The sequence below is a fragment of the Haliotis rufescens genome, unplaced genomic scaffold (assembly GCF_023055435.1).
Source record: "Haliotis rufescens isolate VD_foot unplaced genomic scaffold, xgHalRufe1.0.p SCAF_1, whole genome shotgun sequence".
NCBI lineage: Eukaryota > Metazoa > Mollusca > Gastropoda > Lepetellida > Haliotidae > Haliotis > Haliotis rufescens.
Genome location: NW_025963779.1, coordinates 60,632,833 through 60,650,915, shown reverse-complemented (window position 1 = coordinate 60,650,915; position 18,083 = coordinate 60,632,833). Strand labels below are relative to the sequence as shown.

The 18,083-nt window shown below is 39.7% G+C and overlaps 1 protein-coding gene across 2 annotated transcripts in view; it reads right to left on the bottom strand.

The window, feature by feature from the left end:
* LOC124145062 (collagen alpha-1(X) chain-like) overlaps window positions 1-18,083 on the bottom strand; it is a 78,163-nt gene that overhangs the window by 17,437 nt on the left and 42,643 nt on the right. For both annotated transcript variants that reach the window (XM_046514730.2, XM_048398836.1), the window contains exons 2-3: window positions 8,719-8,782; window positions 1,538-1,591 (exon numbers count right to left, since the gene is read on the bottom strand). In XM_046514730.2, the coding sequence (XP_046370686.2) occupies window positions 1,538-1,591; window positions 8,719-8,782 (118 nt within the window). The remainder of the gene's footprint in view (window positions 1-1,537; window positions 1,592-8,718; window positions 8,783-18,083) is intronic.

The following is an 18,083-nucleotide window of genomic DNA, read 5'->3' as shown; positions in this document are numbered from 1 at the left end:
GAGGACTGTAAGATAGACATGCTATGTTTAGAACGTTTTTACTTATTTATATTTTAAATTTGTTAAAAACTGATTAACATTCGAAATTATATATAGCATCAACGCCAGAGAATATACAGTCTCGACTATCTGCCGAAATAGTCGGATTTATCAGAATCGTACCCGGGTCTTCGGCGTGACGAGCGAACAATTACAATACCTAAAAAGACAACTAATGGTCTATTCCAAATATCTCGTGTGTTTTAAGGGACATATCATTCTCATCGTAGGTACATGTATGCCGAATCATCACGAACACTAAACAAACATACTATCGACAAGCCACAAACTGCCACATAGCAAGCAAATTATTATTCTAATAAGCATTTGCTTATTTTCAAACACTGCAAATCAATACTGTCTCTAGCTCTTCTCCTATGTAAGAATGAACGTAAGAGCCAATATTCTAGAGTTTGTTTAAAGTTATATGACCACTCCACTTTCTCAGTGAATCCACATAAACGAACAAAAACTGCCCGGGGCTCTGGCTTCCTCAAGGCAAGTCACTTCAGTGCAGCCTACTTCTAACGGTAAAAGCGCCATCAGTTTCAGTATTCTCGGAAGGGTTTAAGACCACGATGGAAAGACTGTGTGTGCATCAGCATAGTGATTGCAATGTATGTACTGGATAATTCAGTACTTAGTACAAAGTCTAATCGATATCGGACCGGAATAATCCTTTATTGGCATTGGAATGAATGTAGTTTAAGGCTAAGAACCGAGGAATGCGCTCGTGATTTAATGTCTTTGTTAACGGTAAATAATATGCCCGTACAAAGGTTTGATGTAAGATGCTACTAATAGACAGTCTACTATTCATTCGAAATCCCCAAGAAGGCACTGCATGTTCTGTCTATCTGATCAATGTCTTCACGCTACATAAACATGTTGTGAATCATGGCCAAACACAGAGCCTTACCCAGACTAAACACAAGAATGTTAGATATTTTTAGTGAGGGAGTATGGTTTTACGCCGCTTTTGGCAATAATCCAGCAATATCACGGCGGGGGACACCAGAAATGGGCTTCACACATTGTACTCATGTAGAAAATCGAACCCGGGTCTTCGGCGTGATGAGCGAACGCTTTAACCACTAAGCTACCCGACCGCCCCAATACAGTAAAGAATGTAGGGTGTATTTTAATCACTTGTTTGACCACGTGACCAAGTAATTAGGACACAGCACACGAACATGCAGTTGTAGGTCAAGACTAAGGCCGACTATGATGCTTCGCAAGACGACTTCTCGTAGGATAATCGAAGAGAAAGTTAAATAAAAAAGAAACTGCAGATGGACAGCAATGGTTAATAGGTGCGTGTGTGTGTGGCTGCATATACTATCGAGCCATCGGCCTTCCGCTCTCGACCTCTTTGTGTGCCACAGATATACCTCGCCTCGATTATATGATGTAAAATATAAATATAGCAAACTGTAGATCAGATCGTTGCTTTCGGAAAACTCCCATTGATTTCCAGTTTGCTATATTCAATACATACCTGCAGAGCCAAAGTCTCCCTTTGAACCCCTACTGCCTGGCCTTCCAGGGGGACCTGAAAATAAATATAAATTCTTGAAAGACTATTTCAAAGATATTCAAAAACCTCTTCATCATACCAAAGATCCATGTCTAATGTCTGGTATATCTAATTGTTAAATATAAAACGTCAACACCAGAAGATGATCAGTCTCGATTATCCGCGGAAACAGATTCCTTTTGCCACCGTAAAAGGCAATATAGCGCTGAAAACTACATGAATGGATCACTGAAAATTAAACAAATTGTGTGTCGCATTTCGATTGGTTAAAATGTTCTAAACTTTGATTTTGCTATTAATAATTATTTAAATAAACACATATAGTTCCTTTGTCCTCTGCATTCCGTTATCCAGAATGTGTTATGTTTTGTTGTCACAATATCATATTGTGTCACCCATTGTTTGATGACGTCACTAAATTCAAAATTGCACCAAAATAAGTATTTTTGTAGGTATAGGAATGTAAGAGCAACTTAAATTTGAGGCGCCGGAATTCGCAGTGCAGAGCTGTCTCTTAGGCGTTCCAGAATCCGATGCTTGTGAGTTCGATCACCTGATTTATGATTCTTGGTTTGTCAACACCATGTTCGATTAGGCATCATAAACTTGAAGAATGTCATACTTCAATTCAGGATGCAACAATATTACCTCATTGGCTGACACAGACTTTGTCATCCATCATCTTCATCAGCCGCGTCCTCAAGCTAATATTGACACCCACTTCACCAGCTCCAACTCCCTCAACACCGTGCTAAGAGCCAATGACAAGAACACAACCAAATCCCAAGAGCCTAAAAGTGTAGTTTACCAAATTGACTGCAACTGTAGACAATCTTACGTAGGTGAAACACCCCGCCCCATCAACACCCAAAACAAAGAGCACAACACCACAACAATCAAATCAGACAGTAAATCAGCCATCTTGGACCATATCCGCATCTGTCCTATTCACAACATCAACTGGGACAACGTCCAAATCCTCTCCAACAACCTCCATGATTTCATTAAAAAAAAGAAAACTAACAGAAGCAGTCCACATTCGCCGCCACAAGCCATCAATCAACAAAGATCAAGGCTATTTCATCCCATCCGCCTACTCTGAACTCATTAAGCATTAATCAGCACACCTATGTAACTTATCCTGTTTAATTGGCTTTATGTCCCATCGGTTTTATGTCTCATTGGCTTCCATCTATCTGTTCTCTGTCCATCATGTTGTGACAGTATTATACTTCTGTTGTCATTACTGACTCATGTTATCCCACTCATGCAATGTTTTAACTGTTAATCCTTCACCTACTACATGTATGTATATTCTGTACAATGTTCCTCAATCAGTCTTGCTCGACAACGGTATAAGGATCTGTACTGAAACGTCGCTTTTTACCGTATTAAAAAAGTTGTTATCCATAAATTGTGTCTTCTTTGTAATCTTAACCTTCAAAACAAGCCATAAACCAAATATAAACCAAAGCATAAAGACGTCCGATTTAAGATTCAATTGAAACAGAAGATCAGTTGATCCATTTAGTCATGTGAACTACCGCGTCAATTATTACAGCAAACACATGATTAAAAAGTAAATAACTGTTTCATGATTCCTCATTAGTTGTGTGCAGCTGATTTGACACACGAGTTACTTGGTAAATGAAAAGGAGCGTTATCGTGAATTGATTGCTGTTTTATTTGGTTATTTTGTACAAGTCCCTTTGTTTCAAACAAATCAGTGAGCGAGTGTGTGTGGATAGTTCAGCCATGTTACACTAGAAATGGGCTTAAAACCTTGTACCCATATGATGAAATGAACGCATGGAGTCATGAGCGAATGCTTTATCTTCTAGTTTACCCGGCGATCCCTCAAATTAATCAAACCTAGAGAACGTCATCCTATATGACCGAGGATTACAGCTTAACTGTAACGTAGCCATTTCATACAATAAAGACAACTACATGTATTTCAGTCACTGCGATACTTCTGGGCATCATTAAGAAGTACAGTATATAAAGTCCTTTGCCACTGACAGCCATGTGGTAATGCGACCCCATTGTCTCTTTGACGCTTGATGCCGGATGAGCTATATTTTCTAATCATAAGCTCAATCCCTTCTCTTGTGCATTTCTGCAGTGTTCAATTAGCTGCTTCAAATTAGAAGTTTCATTATTTAGTTGACAAGGAAGTTCATTCGTAATTGTAATTGGTGACTATCCATTGGCTCAGCTTCATGTGGGCACTATGTCGCAAGTTTCCTGGCACGATGTCGAGGAGGATGAAATATGAAACATGAAATAATACACCAATACAAAAAGGTTCATAAAAGATTTGCTCTTTAAATATGGTGCTAAAAGCTATCTGTTGTAAACATTAAATGTTCCGTTTGGTCGGAATTACAGGTGGAGTCTTTCTTATGCATAACGCTTTGTAATAACTAAACCGGTCAAACCAAATGAAAGTCGTAATTTACTGCTCAAGTCTCAAAACGCTGCCCGTGAGGAACATTAATTTTATATTCTCCATATGTTCGGTAAGAAACACGACCTAAATCGGGCAGTTATGACAATTTGATCATGCAATTGATTGCGCTTCTCGGCAGTAGTTATCATGTTCCGTTGTGACAAATCATTTTCTGAAAGAAGTGAGAACAATAAAATGCAAAATAATACCAACCGATAGAAGATTAAACTCCTCTGACTGCAAGCATTCCTTGCTACGTTACATTCTAATTGTACATCTCTGAAACTTTGTATTGCCATCGTCAATTTCTGCAGGATCCGAGCGGTATTTTTTAACTTTAATGCTATTTTGTCACAAAAATTTGGAAAACGTACAGTATTTACTATTACTCTTGCAAATTTCAGTATCCACGTCTTCAAATATATAGCTGCTATAAGAATAGAGAAAGTGCAGCTGAAGATGACTATCGAATATGTAAAGATATTTGTGTGTCATTGTTGAAAAACGTGTGTGATGAATTCTTGCCTGTTCCAGACAGTACATTTGACTTCATAAGAGATCTGTGGGACCCTGTGCATGCCATAATTGGAAATGTTCTATTGAGCCCTCTGCACGCCGTGACTTGGAGTGTTCTACTTAGGGTTTAACGTCGCGTTCAACATTATTCCTTGCAGTCATATACATGCATCACACACACACACACACACACACACACACACACACACACACACACACACACACACACATATATATATATATATATGGTACATGGGTTATCACTATCATATATATATGACTCCAAGCCATACTGACTCCAAGCCGACCTGTCCTTGTTTTATCCTCCTTAACGTCTATCGCCAGGCAGGGTAGCAACAAGTACCATCTTTCAACGTCTTATGGTATGACGCGCCTGAGGATCGCACCATCGACCTTCCGGGCAGACGCTCTATCCACTAAACCTCAGATGGCTGTCATGACTGGAAGGACTCTGCTGAACCTTTTACAGTAGCTGTGTATTTTTCGATATCAATTAAGACTATCAACACAATGTTTTTAGTACCATAATTGGACATGCTTGGCTGTAAAATGACAAATCAAATGACATAGACTCCAGGCACTTAATTATACCTTGACTCGGATTAGAAATTAAGGTACACTACATGTAAGCTCCCCACCAGACAGCAAATGTATTTAGTGTTTATGCAAGAATAGCATACCTTTGTACGAAAACCTGATTGCATCTGTATAACTGAATGTCGGTCTCAAAATCGATTGTTGTATGGCGATCTTCGCTTCAAGTTACTCCGCGAAGGTTAATGTACCGCAAACTAGTCTCCTACCTACAGCTTACAAATCAATTATTTTTCTGCTTGCAGTGACAAACTGAAGTTGAAATCTGTCAATCGTATTATTCTCGTAGATGTCTTCAATGCAAGGAAACAAGACCAACATTACAGAACATATGACAAGATATTTATGATAGGTTCCATCCATTGTTTTTGAAGTTATTTTGGCATATGGGACTTATTAGTCCACAGTACCCGATGCATGTCGTACAAGCTGACCAAAATAGGCAGCCAGGTTCTGCATGCGACCTGACTGATTGCATTGTGTGTCATCGTATCCTATGGTCAGGGACGATGCTCCTACTGTACTGTCTCGCTCGGACACTGGTTGCCTGTCGCAGACTTTGACACAATATTTCAGACTGCAGCCTCAAACAAGAAACAAACACCAATATTCATTGCAAATTCAAAGCATCAACGCCAGAGAATAACCAGTCTGGATTATCTTCCGAGACAGTTACCTTTGGGCAAAATAGTTATGTTAATTATATTACTTTGGCAAAGTTAGTCCTTGCATTCTCTGTATGTGTCTCAAGCGAGCTTTACCTTACGAGGTCTAGATCAAGTAAGAACCATAATATACATACATGAATTAATTCCTCCCAACGGAGAGGCGTGTGTCAGATTACATCACAAGACTACTCCTTCAAAACACAAGACGCTGTTTATATAGCAGACTTAATGTTTCTTGTTGTTTCATATATAGGAAATGGGTTGACTAATGCAACTCCCGGGACGTGAACGTGAACGGAAAACTGTACTGTGTATACCACTCACAATGCAATACATGTCTTATGTGTTCTCAGCATATCTGTTATCACAGCGCTTCAGATCACGGGAGACGAGATGACAGCGCTCTAACAGTTCACGAATATTGCATTTCGGACAGTCTACGTTGGTTCCTCAGAGATCAAAGGTTATCTCTGAGGAATTTTACGTTTTCATTAGAGGAGTCATTGAAATATAAGACGGATAAGTACTTCTGACACTTAGTCGCACTCTTCCAAGGACATTTTTATCGCAAATGGCAACCCCGTATTGCTGTTTTTGTTGCCGAAGACCGTTGGTGAGCTTGCGACAGTCTCCTAAGAGATTTGCATGCCAGTGCTTACGAGCCTGTCTCTAACTGAGGCTGCGGTGAAAATTGGTTCAAGCCGACACACCAATTGTCAACTAATGGACTCCTTTTACAGTCCTAACAATCCTATTTGTTTGTTCCATATGCAGTGCATTTCAAACACAATGGACAATCACTCAGGGAGCCCCCGGCGTAGTAAATACATAGATGACACGCGACAAAAGGTCCATCCCTGACCCACTATATTCTAAAGGGGGTTCAAACTAATGGCAATGATACACGTAGCTCGCTTGTTCACATTATCAACGGATCTATTTTACTAGCGATAGTATATTTACTTTCTGAGTTTCACATCAAAATACCAAGTGCTTCTTCAAAGCGAATGTCGCATTAAATGTCACGTTCCTAGAAGGCTGCATTATGTAATCACATAAAGCCTTCCAGCCTGTGTTTGCCTTGATAGTTTGAAGCTTGGGTGGCAATTGAAATAAAAACAAAGTTAAAATTACTTCCACAACGAAAATATTGAAATTGATATTTGCACATGATATATCACTTCTCTTTTGTGCAATAAAGCTCAATACGGGATCAGCTTATGGAAATATGATATAATATGTCTTTAGATACTACATTTAGCATAAAGACACTATGATTTCACAAGAAAATCAGAAATCGGTTTTAAGTGAAATTTACCATATTTTAGTGCTGTATTTTGTCTCTGTCCAATTGTGCTGTCATTTGAACTGTCTAATATCTAGCTATCATCGTGGGTAGTGGTCCATAATGGATAAAGTGTCTAACTTCTGCTTTCTTTACTTAAATGCTATATCCTCTAGGGAACCAGCATCGGATAGAAGACAAAAAGAAAGCAATTACAATGCAATTTCCCGTCAGTATCGCAATACTAATATGAGATTTAGCAGGTTCCTTTTTGTTAAACTTTATTGGAAACTTGCCAAGTTTGTGTAGTTTATTTCTATAGTGTGTTAAACGTTAGTTACTGTGTAGGCTGTTTTGTACATAAATACATAGTTGTTGTTTAATGATGCAGATATGTCATTACGCCGATGTCTTGTCATTTTTAGTGTATGAATTTAAAATGTAATATGTAAATAATTTATTATGAGAAATGCAGGTCTTATGGAAACTGGTGACGCTATACATCCATCTATAGGACTGATTGTGTGAGTGTTTGGCAAGCCTGAATGTGGAAGTAATTAGTCTGTGCATGCTATGAAAAGGCTTTGCCGTTGGCAACAAAAGAGAATTGTCATTTTCAGGACGTTGTAATAATATACTAGGCTAACGATAAATGATTACTAAGCAATTATTTGGAGATGAATGTGAAGCAGTTTTGCAGTAGTGATCCTGGCCACCAAAGCTTTAAGACTGTTGATTCCATTATCAATATCGCAAAAGCAATTGACTTTTTAGTAACATAATGTCCAGTAGCTGACCACTTAATCAGTTTGAAATAGCAAATTGAAAATGTTTATCAATGGTTATTACGGTTTAAGGGGAAGTAGCTGACGCCAGCTATCATGACGTATATATGTACAGTGATGTTTCAAGGCAGTAACAACACAAAGTATCAACATTGAAGTGTTACGACTGCCGTAAGTCTATGTTAAGGAATGAGAGCTTTACTAACCATAGTGCTTAGATCACACCCTGTACAACGCACCTTGAATCCGACCTCATTATGCGTTAATATTTGTTAATATGGGCAATTTCACTTGGAACGGGCGATTCCGGATTGACGAGGTTCTACTATTTCTCTAACATATACCCCAGAAGCCGTGGGGATTCCGGGTTAGAAGTGGTCCCCAGCAACCTGTTGTGATCGTAGGAGTGCTGGGTGCCGTTATACAAAACAACCTTAGCGCTACGACTGTCGTAAGTCTATGTTACGGTATGGGAGTTACGATCACCTTAGTGTGAAAACCGCTTTGTACAACGGCACCCTGGTGGTCAGGTTCGGTGGCTTGTCCTTGTCATCGTACCCCGATAGCGTGGCTCGTTGCTCGCAATATCAATCACTTGATTGTATGGCCGCCGTCGTATAGCTGGAATATTGCTGAAGGCGGGGTTAAATGAGCGCGCGCGCACACACACACACACACACACACACACACGCATACACACACACGCATACACACACACGCACGCACGCACGCACGCACGCGCACACACACTCATACACACGCATACACACACATACACACGCACACACACACGCATTAACACACACATTAGATTAGCTCACCTGGCTTCCCTTCAGCTGCACAATATAGTTGTGCCTGTCTGCAGTATGTGTGTATGAAGGTTTCCTGCAAGAGAAAATAATGAAATGTACTCCTCCGTCTTCATGACAACTCCGAGGGAATAGGTGGAGATCGATTTCAATATACGCTTAAACTGTATTTAGTATGATGCCGATCGACTCTGTCTACTGAAAAGCAAAATATTAATAATGTTCTGACAAAAAAATATAATGCCATCACATACATATGTCTGAAAATGTCATCCTAGATTTGACATAAAACTAATTCTTGAAGTGGTCGCATGACCTCGACCACCACCCCCACGGTTACAATCGGTAGGACATGACCATCTGTTTTACGAACACCTGGGCCCACTTGCACAAAGCGATCTTAGCGCTAAGACTCTTGTAAGCCTATGTTTAAGTATGGGAGTTACGATCATCTTAGCGCTAAAATCGCTTTGTGCAAGTGGGCCCTGGTGTCATCATTGTTTGTATACAAGTATCCAGATTCAGTATTATGAAGTTGTTCCAATTCCCAATCAGTTAGCCTATATAGTCTATGGAATCATATATAATTGCACGATGCGATTTTCTCTCCCAAACAACCCTTTTTAGGTTGATTTCATATAGCCATCTGGACTGATCTTTAAGAAATTAAGAATAGTTAAACGCTGCCTCGAACACTATTACACTTATAGCACGGTTTGTCAAAATATTCTGAAAAGGAAGTACCACATGTGGACTTCACCTCTCCACAGAAACCACGAGCGATGTCTTGGTGCTGAAAAACAATTGATCGTAATCTGGTCGAACTCGAACACATGATCTTCTACCAGGGAAAATAGTATTTATCTCCCCTATTTCGAATATGCATAAACGTTCCTTTAACATCATTCAAACAGTTAAATTGTGAAGTCGTCAAAGTCGAAAAAACGTTGCGCGGCGCTTCTCACATTCTCTTTGTAGCTGGTAGCAATAACATGAACCAAAGTGGTATTAAATTCGTTTGACGTAAAACGTCAAATATCAGCATCAGATTGAATTACATTGACTTAAAAGATGTCGTTAAAACATTTCCGACATACGACAGCTCGAGTTGCGCAGTGAACACTAAAAAGTACCCGTTGACATCCTTAAACTGGTGTCTTTTGTCTTGATAATCGATTGGCGGTACAATAACGGATATGCACATAGACACACCCTGATGCTGGAACACCCGTCCACGCGGTTAATGTATATACGTAAGGTAGAGAAACAACGAAATGGTTTGTTCTGTCTGTTATGTATCCTAAAGTTCACTGTCGGCTCCTCATAATAATGTTCGTTTATGGGGCTTTCTATACGTCTCAATAATTGGTAATACTGAATACCATAAATATGTGGATGCCTTGACGTAATATACTTATCTGTCTTGCGTGGGACACATTATAGGTTTTGTGATCGTGTTTGTTTATTGTGTTTGGGTATATAAGCTGATATAGATGATTAATTAGGTGTTTCTGGCATTGATTTATATATCGAAACACGATTACCGTCAGTCACGTGTGGGAATAAACCTTACCCAATGTCAGATTTATTATCCCAGAGCTTACATCAAAGAAGACTAATTATGTTTGATTATACGTTTGGAAATGTATTATAATATTACTAGACGTTTACAGTGAGTGATGTAAACATTAGTTTGAATGACGCTAGTTCATTATATCATGAAATATACTTTGTCGATAGTTATCAAATTGAAACCATTGCGTGATTTGAACATTATTGTCATGGTCTTCCTGCAGCTGATAGAGTATGCTTTGCAGAAAACTTTCAAATCGGAAATATTGTTTATGAAGCTTCCTCCTTCGTTCCTTTTTTCACTATTCTGGGAAACCGTATATGTGAATGAGTGAGTTGAGTTGAACGCCGCTTTGCAAAGGATCAAACCCCGGTGAGGCTAAGGACGAAACCCCGGTGAGGCTAAGGACGAAACCCCGGTGAGGCTAAGGACGAAACCCCGGTGAGACTAAGAACGAAACCCCGATGAGACTTAGGACGAAATCCCGGTGAGGCTAAGGACGAAACCCCAGTGAGGCTAAGGACGAAACCCCGGTGAGGCTAACGACGAAACCCCGGTGAGATTCAGAACGAAACCCCGATGAGACTAAGGACGAAACCCCGGTAAAGGCTAAGGACGAAACCCCGGTGAGGCTAAGAACGAAACCCCGGTGAGGCTAAGGACGAAACCCCGGTGAGGCTAAGAACGAAGACCCGGTGAGGCTAAGGACGAAACCCGGTGAGGCTAAGGACGAAACCCCAGTGAGGCTAAGGACGAAACCCAGGTGAGACTAAGGACGAAACCCCGGTGAGATTCAGAACGAAACCCCGATGAGACTAAGGACGAAACCCCGGTAAAGGCTAAGGACGAAACCCCGGTGAGGCTAAGAACGAAACCCCAGTGAGGCTAAGGACGAAACCCCCGTGAGGCTAAGAACGAAGAGCCGGTGAGGCTAAGGACGAAACCCCGGTGAGGCTAAGGACGAAACCCCGGTGAGGCTAAGGACGAAACCCAGGGGAGGCTAAGGACGAAACCCCGGTGAGGCTAAGGACGAAACCCCGGTGAGGCTAAGGACGAAACCAAGGTGAGACCAAGGACGAAACCCCGGTGATACTGAGGATGAAACCCCGGTGAGGCTAAGGACGAAACTCAGATTAGGCTAAGGACGAAACCCCGCTGCAAACCCCGATGAGGCTAAGGACGAAACCCTGCACACAACTGCAGTGGCACGTCACAAACACATGCATAAGCAAGTAAATTGTTCACCTAAAGAGAGAAACAAATGGGAATAGCATCAGACATCACTGAAGTGTCAAATTTGAAAACAAAAGGAACGAAAACATGTTACCGCAAAACTAACGAGGACAGTTAAACAAATATCGAACTCGTAACGCCGACCTTAAGGTCACTGATCGATGTGTTACAGTTTAACTCGGTATCGCAATTGCTAACCCTCAATCATCACAGATGGCTAATGCGTCTCTGTACACTATGGGAAATTTGAAACTATAACCATTAGAATCTACCGTCTTGTTACCAAGCAACCATATTTTTCTTGGGAAAATCATAAAACGTCTTACCATCCTATACGTTCGTGTATTTCAACACGATACAACGGTATATAATTGATGGATTATGTCACTATTTGAGACACTTGACACGGGGTTATTGTATTCAGATATGCCGTTAAGCGTTGTTTTAATGCGAGTTGATTGTACCGGATTGAGAAAACCGCAATGACCACCTGCGAAGGAAAACCTCCTAAGAGCTTTGACAACGTTCACTTTCCATCAAGATTGAATCTCATCATATTCGTCATGAGTATTTATTTTCTCCTAATTATTCATAGCCATCTCGATTTCTCTTATGCTCATCAAGGTAGCATTGTAAACCTACCACATATATGTAACGTTAGCTGAAGCATGATTAAATCATAAAAACCTATTATTCCTTTGTTGATCAAATGGGATATTGCTCTTGCGTCATATGTGAGTACGTCATTAAATGTATCCCTCTGTTGGCATGATTCCATCCTTATCGAGACAACAAGACTGCGCTTTAAACCATTGCATGTTAGGAATCTGACCCAATGTTTAAAAATTCTGGTATCCTATAAATGGAGAAACTGTGATACCTCCTTACCCTGGACATCACGCCTTCTGAGCGATTACTGTCGGAACGTCAAAATGAAAGGGAATTACACACTTACCAAAATATATTAGTCCGGATAGCACCACGGCGTCCTCATACGTTAAAAACAATAATCAGCCAGAAAAAGAGCAACGATCGTAGATGTAATGCCGAATTGGTGCGATTTTGGGGTTAAACTTATAATCAAAATGAGTGAGTGGGTGAGTGAGTGAGTTGGGTTTAATGCCGCTTTGGACAGTAGTCCAGTCATGTAACGGTGTTTCAGCTTGATATGGGAAGAAAACCTGAAGTGATGCAGATCTTACACGTTTACAACTTTGGTGAGGTGCCAACAAACCTAGAAACATAATCAGCACTAATTTGGTCTCAACGATCATAGGTATTTGGCACATCTGAGGGAAACAACTCTATTCGGCAAAATGTGATACGTTGGAAGACTGGAGAAAGGTCATCGTCGGTTCAGGTGGTGTTGGTGGCAAGGATGGTGGTGGCATTGTTTGTATTGGCATCATAGAAATCAACCACCGTGTTGTCCATTGTCTACACACCTTCTGCCCTTGGTAACCATATACATACACAAACTCTAGCTTAAATCAACCCACAAGCCACACATGACCAGTTCAATGCGAGATTCAGATAACTGACCATATTCGATTTTTGCGTCAAAACCACAAAGACGCATTGAATTATTGTGTTATTTGTGTGCTGGACCTTAATTATGCATTTCATCTAGCGCGTGTTTTGACTGCTCTACTCCTTTGATAGTTCAATTTATGACACATATAGATTTAGTCATTATGTTTGTATGACGTTTATATTGTTATGTTCTTGGGTTTACGGATGTGAAGGAAGGCTGTTGATAATGCCAAACTGCTCCCTGAACACGCTCTCATGTTCCTGTAACTGCTTTATTCAAGTCATCGCCCTTCCGGTTGACATTCTGCCAGTCAATGTTTAGTTTCAACGCACATAAAAAGCAAACAAAACAGAATACTGAGGAATTGTTTGGGGAAATAACATTGATTTTGTCCTGATTGTAAATTACGTTGTTTTCTTCTGTAACGCTAGCTCGATCTGCGAAGAATATAAAGAATCCACCGCTCTCGTAATACATTCATAGTGATTGATTGAAAGATAACGTCACATACCACGATATAATATTGTAAGCTTAAAATCTTCATCTGCATGATACATACACACGCTACAGGAACACCAGCGGTAATATGACATTATCAGGCAATACGTGTTGAACACAGAGGAAAGGTGAAGGTGATCCATTTGTCTGTGGACATCTTTAAAACTTTAGCTTAAATGAGCTTGTGCATGTATAAAGCACATCCCACAGAATGAACGTCTCGTTGTTGGTTCTATCTATACATGCAATTGCACCAGTTATAGCAGGAGTTAAGAACTAATACCGCGCCATGTGATAATCAATGATGCTTGCTAATAGTGATATCTTTCTCAGACTGGGGCAGGATTTCCCTCCCCACATGAAGTTATTGCCTCTTTACACGAAGGAGTCCAACGTCTTTAACAACGTAACGAGTTTTACACGTAGGCGGGCCATGTTTTCACGTTATGTTTTTCAGTACGGTTGTTCTTCTTCTTATTGAATTAGACTAGCAGTGATCAGTTATCACTCAGCACACGATTGATCACATTAACCAGAGCTGATATTTACAAAGGGATTCATAGATAGTCTTTCTCACGTTTTATTATATTGGTCTGTTTGAAGCACGGGTTTAAATAACCTTTATTGTTCATTGTATCGCTCCGGCCACATGCCTCTCGTCTCGTACAAATTTGTTACTAATATATTCTTACAACACGAAACATTACATGTCAATATTTGCACCAATAGCGAATTGAAAGCATTCTTTTGTTACAGTAAGACGTACGTAGCACAGAATCCGCTGACACGGCCATTGCAAAAATCGTGTTTTCGCCTACGTGTCTGACAAACGCAGCGTTCTTCTAGATCTTTTAATATCAATGTAACTCCATGAAGAAAAGCGATTCATAATGTTTACATAAACCTGAACATTCAATTTTAAACGTATCATCATGTTGGTGACATATAGATCTTGTATACCCTAGAACTTACTATTGGGGACTATTTCGAACGTCTGAAACAAAATACTGCTGGAAATACTAAGGCTCAATCAACCTTGTTTAAAACATGGAAACGTTACTGTAATCCGTCCAACATTGATCTACCTGATCGGCATCGTGTTACCAACTCAGTGGCAGTTCGCTTTGGTTAAGAATGACAATGATACAGATTCTACTGAAACAAAACAATACTCTTAGAGAATCTGTGCGTGTACAAGACTCATCAATAACTTGGTTATATACTTTCACCTTGGCTGACCTTCAAAAGGACAGGCAATTATCTTGTCAAATTTACATCCTTTAAACCTGACGAAATCTGGCACTGTTGAATAACTCCCACGTTAGGAGGCACTGTTGACACTAACAGAATGTCAGAAAGCATAACGCTATCTTGAAAATGATCTATAGTCGATCAGTGAGGGTATCGATTGCCCATAAGAAAGCCATTCTGGCTCATCAAGGCGTGTGAACTTGTCTTCCATGTCAAACTAGATGCTTCCTCCAACAGAGGCACAGAGGCAGGCAATAGAGTTATACATTATCTACATTGATCCAAATCTTTTTTTCCGATGCTCCTAACGTCTTAATCTAATCACACTTTTGGATTTAATGTGCATTAAGAGGCAATTTAAAACGTTTCTGTGACCGCTTCCCTGGGTTGTATAAAAGTGATCAATACATAATATGGATAGATAATTTCGTATCACTAAGATTTAAAAAATGTATACCAGAGGCATTTAAGCTATTTGTTAAGTCTATCAAAGGAAATGTTTTATTCGGACATTGAAGGGCGGCCGTTCTGGGGCTATTTGGCAGTCCCAGCCAATTTCATAAAGACAGTGAAGCCCCTCCTGTCTGTCACCTCAGTGACATTTTATCAGTTATTTCCTAAGTCGTTTATACGCATTTGGAAGTTCACCTGAAGATGGGCAATACTGAAGTGTCTTAACAAACAATATATATAAAAGTTGTTATTCAAGTTGTCATGTGTTCAGGTTATTAACTACCTTGAATACATATATACTTTTCCTTCGTTACCTACAAGGCATTAATTAAAACACCAAGATGTTGAAATGGAATTGCCCCTGTATTGTTCAGCATAGTTCTTCTTAAATGCTAGTAATACTAGTGGCGCAGGCACACATTACAGACACGTGTATTTAGACACATTTTTTTATATTGCAGACAATCTTTATTCTTTCTTCGTTAATCACTTAATGTGAGTTGCGGGTAATACCGGTAAGGCGGGACATGCTAATTATTCGCCGGTGTCATCACTGTTTTCAGTGATCGATTCATATAGTTTTCACTGGTATTAAATTATTTGCCTTTTACGCCCAATGGAATATGTTTCCGCAACTAGTCGAAACTGATTATTCCTGGCACTGACGTTTAATATTTACTACAGTGTTTTCATAAGCTTTGGTCTGTTGTACTTCAGATGTCCTTTAGGATTCAATGGGTCAATGTCCCAGCGGTTGTGTTCAATGAGACTCTTTTGAATGGTTACTGGATTCTGTCTGGTATGGCTTATTCATACTGCAGGAAATGCCATCAAACAAATAATTCTGAATGTCTATTCTTATATATATGTGTAGTCCAACACATTTGTCACTATGTACTTTACAGTTTTATGTAATGTGTGAGTCTCAATACATGTACACCATCCCAAGGCAAATAAAATGCCGTATTTGCTTACGCAACCTATTATAGGTGTAAGATGTAATTTAACATTTCACAATAACCTTTAGTAATCTTTGTATGCAATTAATCTGCCAGCGACAATACAACGCGGTATATATTCAACACACCAGAGTGGAACCGCATTTATTTATTTTTATCACTGCGTCCCAGATAACCACATTATCAACATGACGTATGACATTTCTCAGAATACGCCTTCTTTTGTTAAGGGCATCAAATAATCTCGGTGGCGCAATGCAGGTAAACAAAAAGGGCTAACAAAGCGACATTGTAGAGCAATTTCACTGTGCAAACAGAGAGTGTTAAGGATATCCCCAACGGTGGAACATAGCATACGCTCGAACAAAACTTGTTGTTACCACACCCGATATTGGTGGCAGCGTACGGTCCCTCGTCAGCCACAGGGACGTGATGAGAATTGAAAATCGACACTGGTGAAGACTTCCTTCATTTTCATGTGGATCTTTCGTTATCCAGTTAGGGGCTATGTTTACTCATCTTTAAAGGCAAACCAAGGCCATGGATCAGTCTACTTGTTCCATCAATATCTTCTAAATGAAATTTCCATTACCGTGTCCTTGCAGGTTTTAGCCATAGAAAGCAGATCAACTGCCAATATTGTGATTGTGTCTCTAGCACCCATTGTGAAAATGGACAAAGTCAATTGTCAGCCAGGCCAATTTTGGTTCTTTGCCTTCACATATGTAATTATTGATCTGGTGGGATAAGGTCTTCTTGCAAGGTTTCTGATACTTAGGGTGAAGACAGTTTCTACTGTGTCTCCTTAGGTTCGTCAAATACGCAAAGAAGCGGCCATCTAAAATGCATCAATCGGCACTCTTTTTGTTTCATTTAGAATTGCGATCAAAATCGTGAAAACTATATTGGATATTGCCAATAGGTTGTAATAATGTTAACAGATATTTATATTATTATATCTTTTTTTTAAATAACTTGAATTCGTTGAATTTGGTTTGAATATACATCATTGTGCCAAATATGAGCAAATTAACTCGTCACTATCTTCAGTGAAACGCATAATTATTCATTTTGAAAATATTGTCATGTCAGGGCACACTTTATAAATACCATTATTGACACAAAGCGATACATCAGTAACATAAACATACACCGTTTGACGTGATATATACACGTGGAATTAAGTTAAACATCGCCCCTTAATTTTGATGTATGTCAAACTAACATGTATTTTGTGGACACATTTTGATATGACACTTATGTCATATTGATAAATGTGACAGATACGTCTGATATTTGCTGAAAAGTTGGAAGGAAACATTGCATACAATGTAGTTCACCAGCCGGATGGTTACACTGATTCACATCACATAATACAAAGACGCACAGGAAGCAGGAAGCAGTCACAAAACATGTCAAGACATAATCGATTTCGGATTCTGTATTTCAATATACGCCACATTCATACGCACGGGGGCACACTTTTGCCACATTCATACGCACGGGGGCACACTTTTCCCATCGATTTGTTTTATCAATAGTCAGTAGGCACACTTTTCCCCACCGGCTTGTTTTATCAATAGTCAGTAGGCACACTTTTCCCAACGATTTGTTTATCAATAGTCAGTAGGCACACTTTTCCCCACCGATTTGTTTTATCAATAGTCAGTAGGCACACTTTTCCCAACGATTTGTTTATCAATAGTCAGTAGGCACACTTTTCCCCACCGATTTGTTTTATCAATAGTCAGTAGGCACATTTTTCCCCACCGATTTGTTTTATCAATAGTCAGTAGGCACACTTTTTCCCAACGATTTGTTTATCAATAGTCAGTAGGCACACTTTTCCCCACCGACTTGTTTTATCAATTCATTT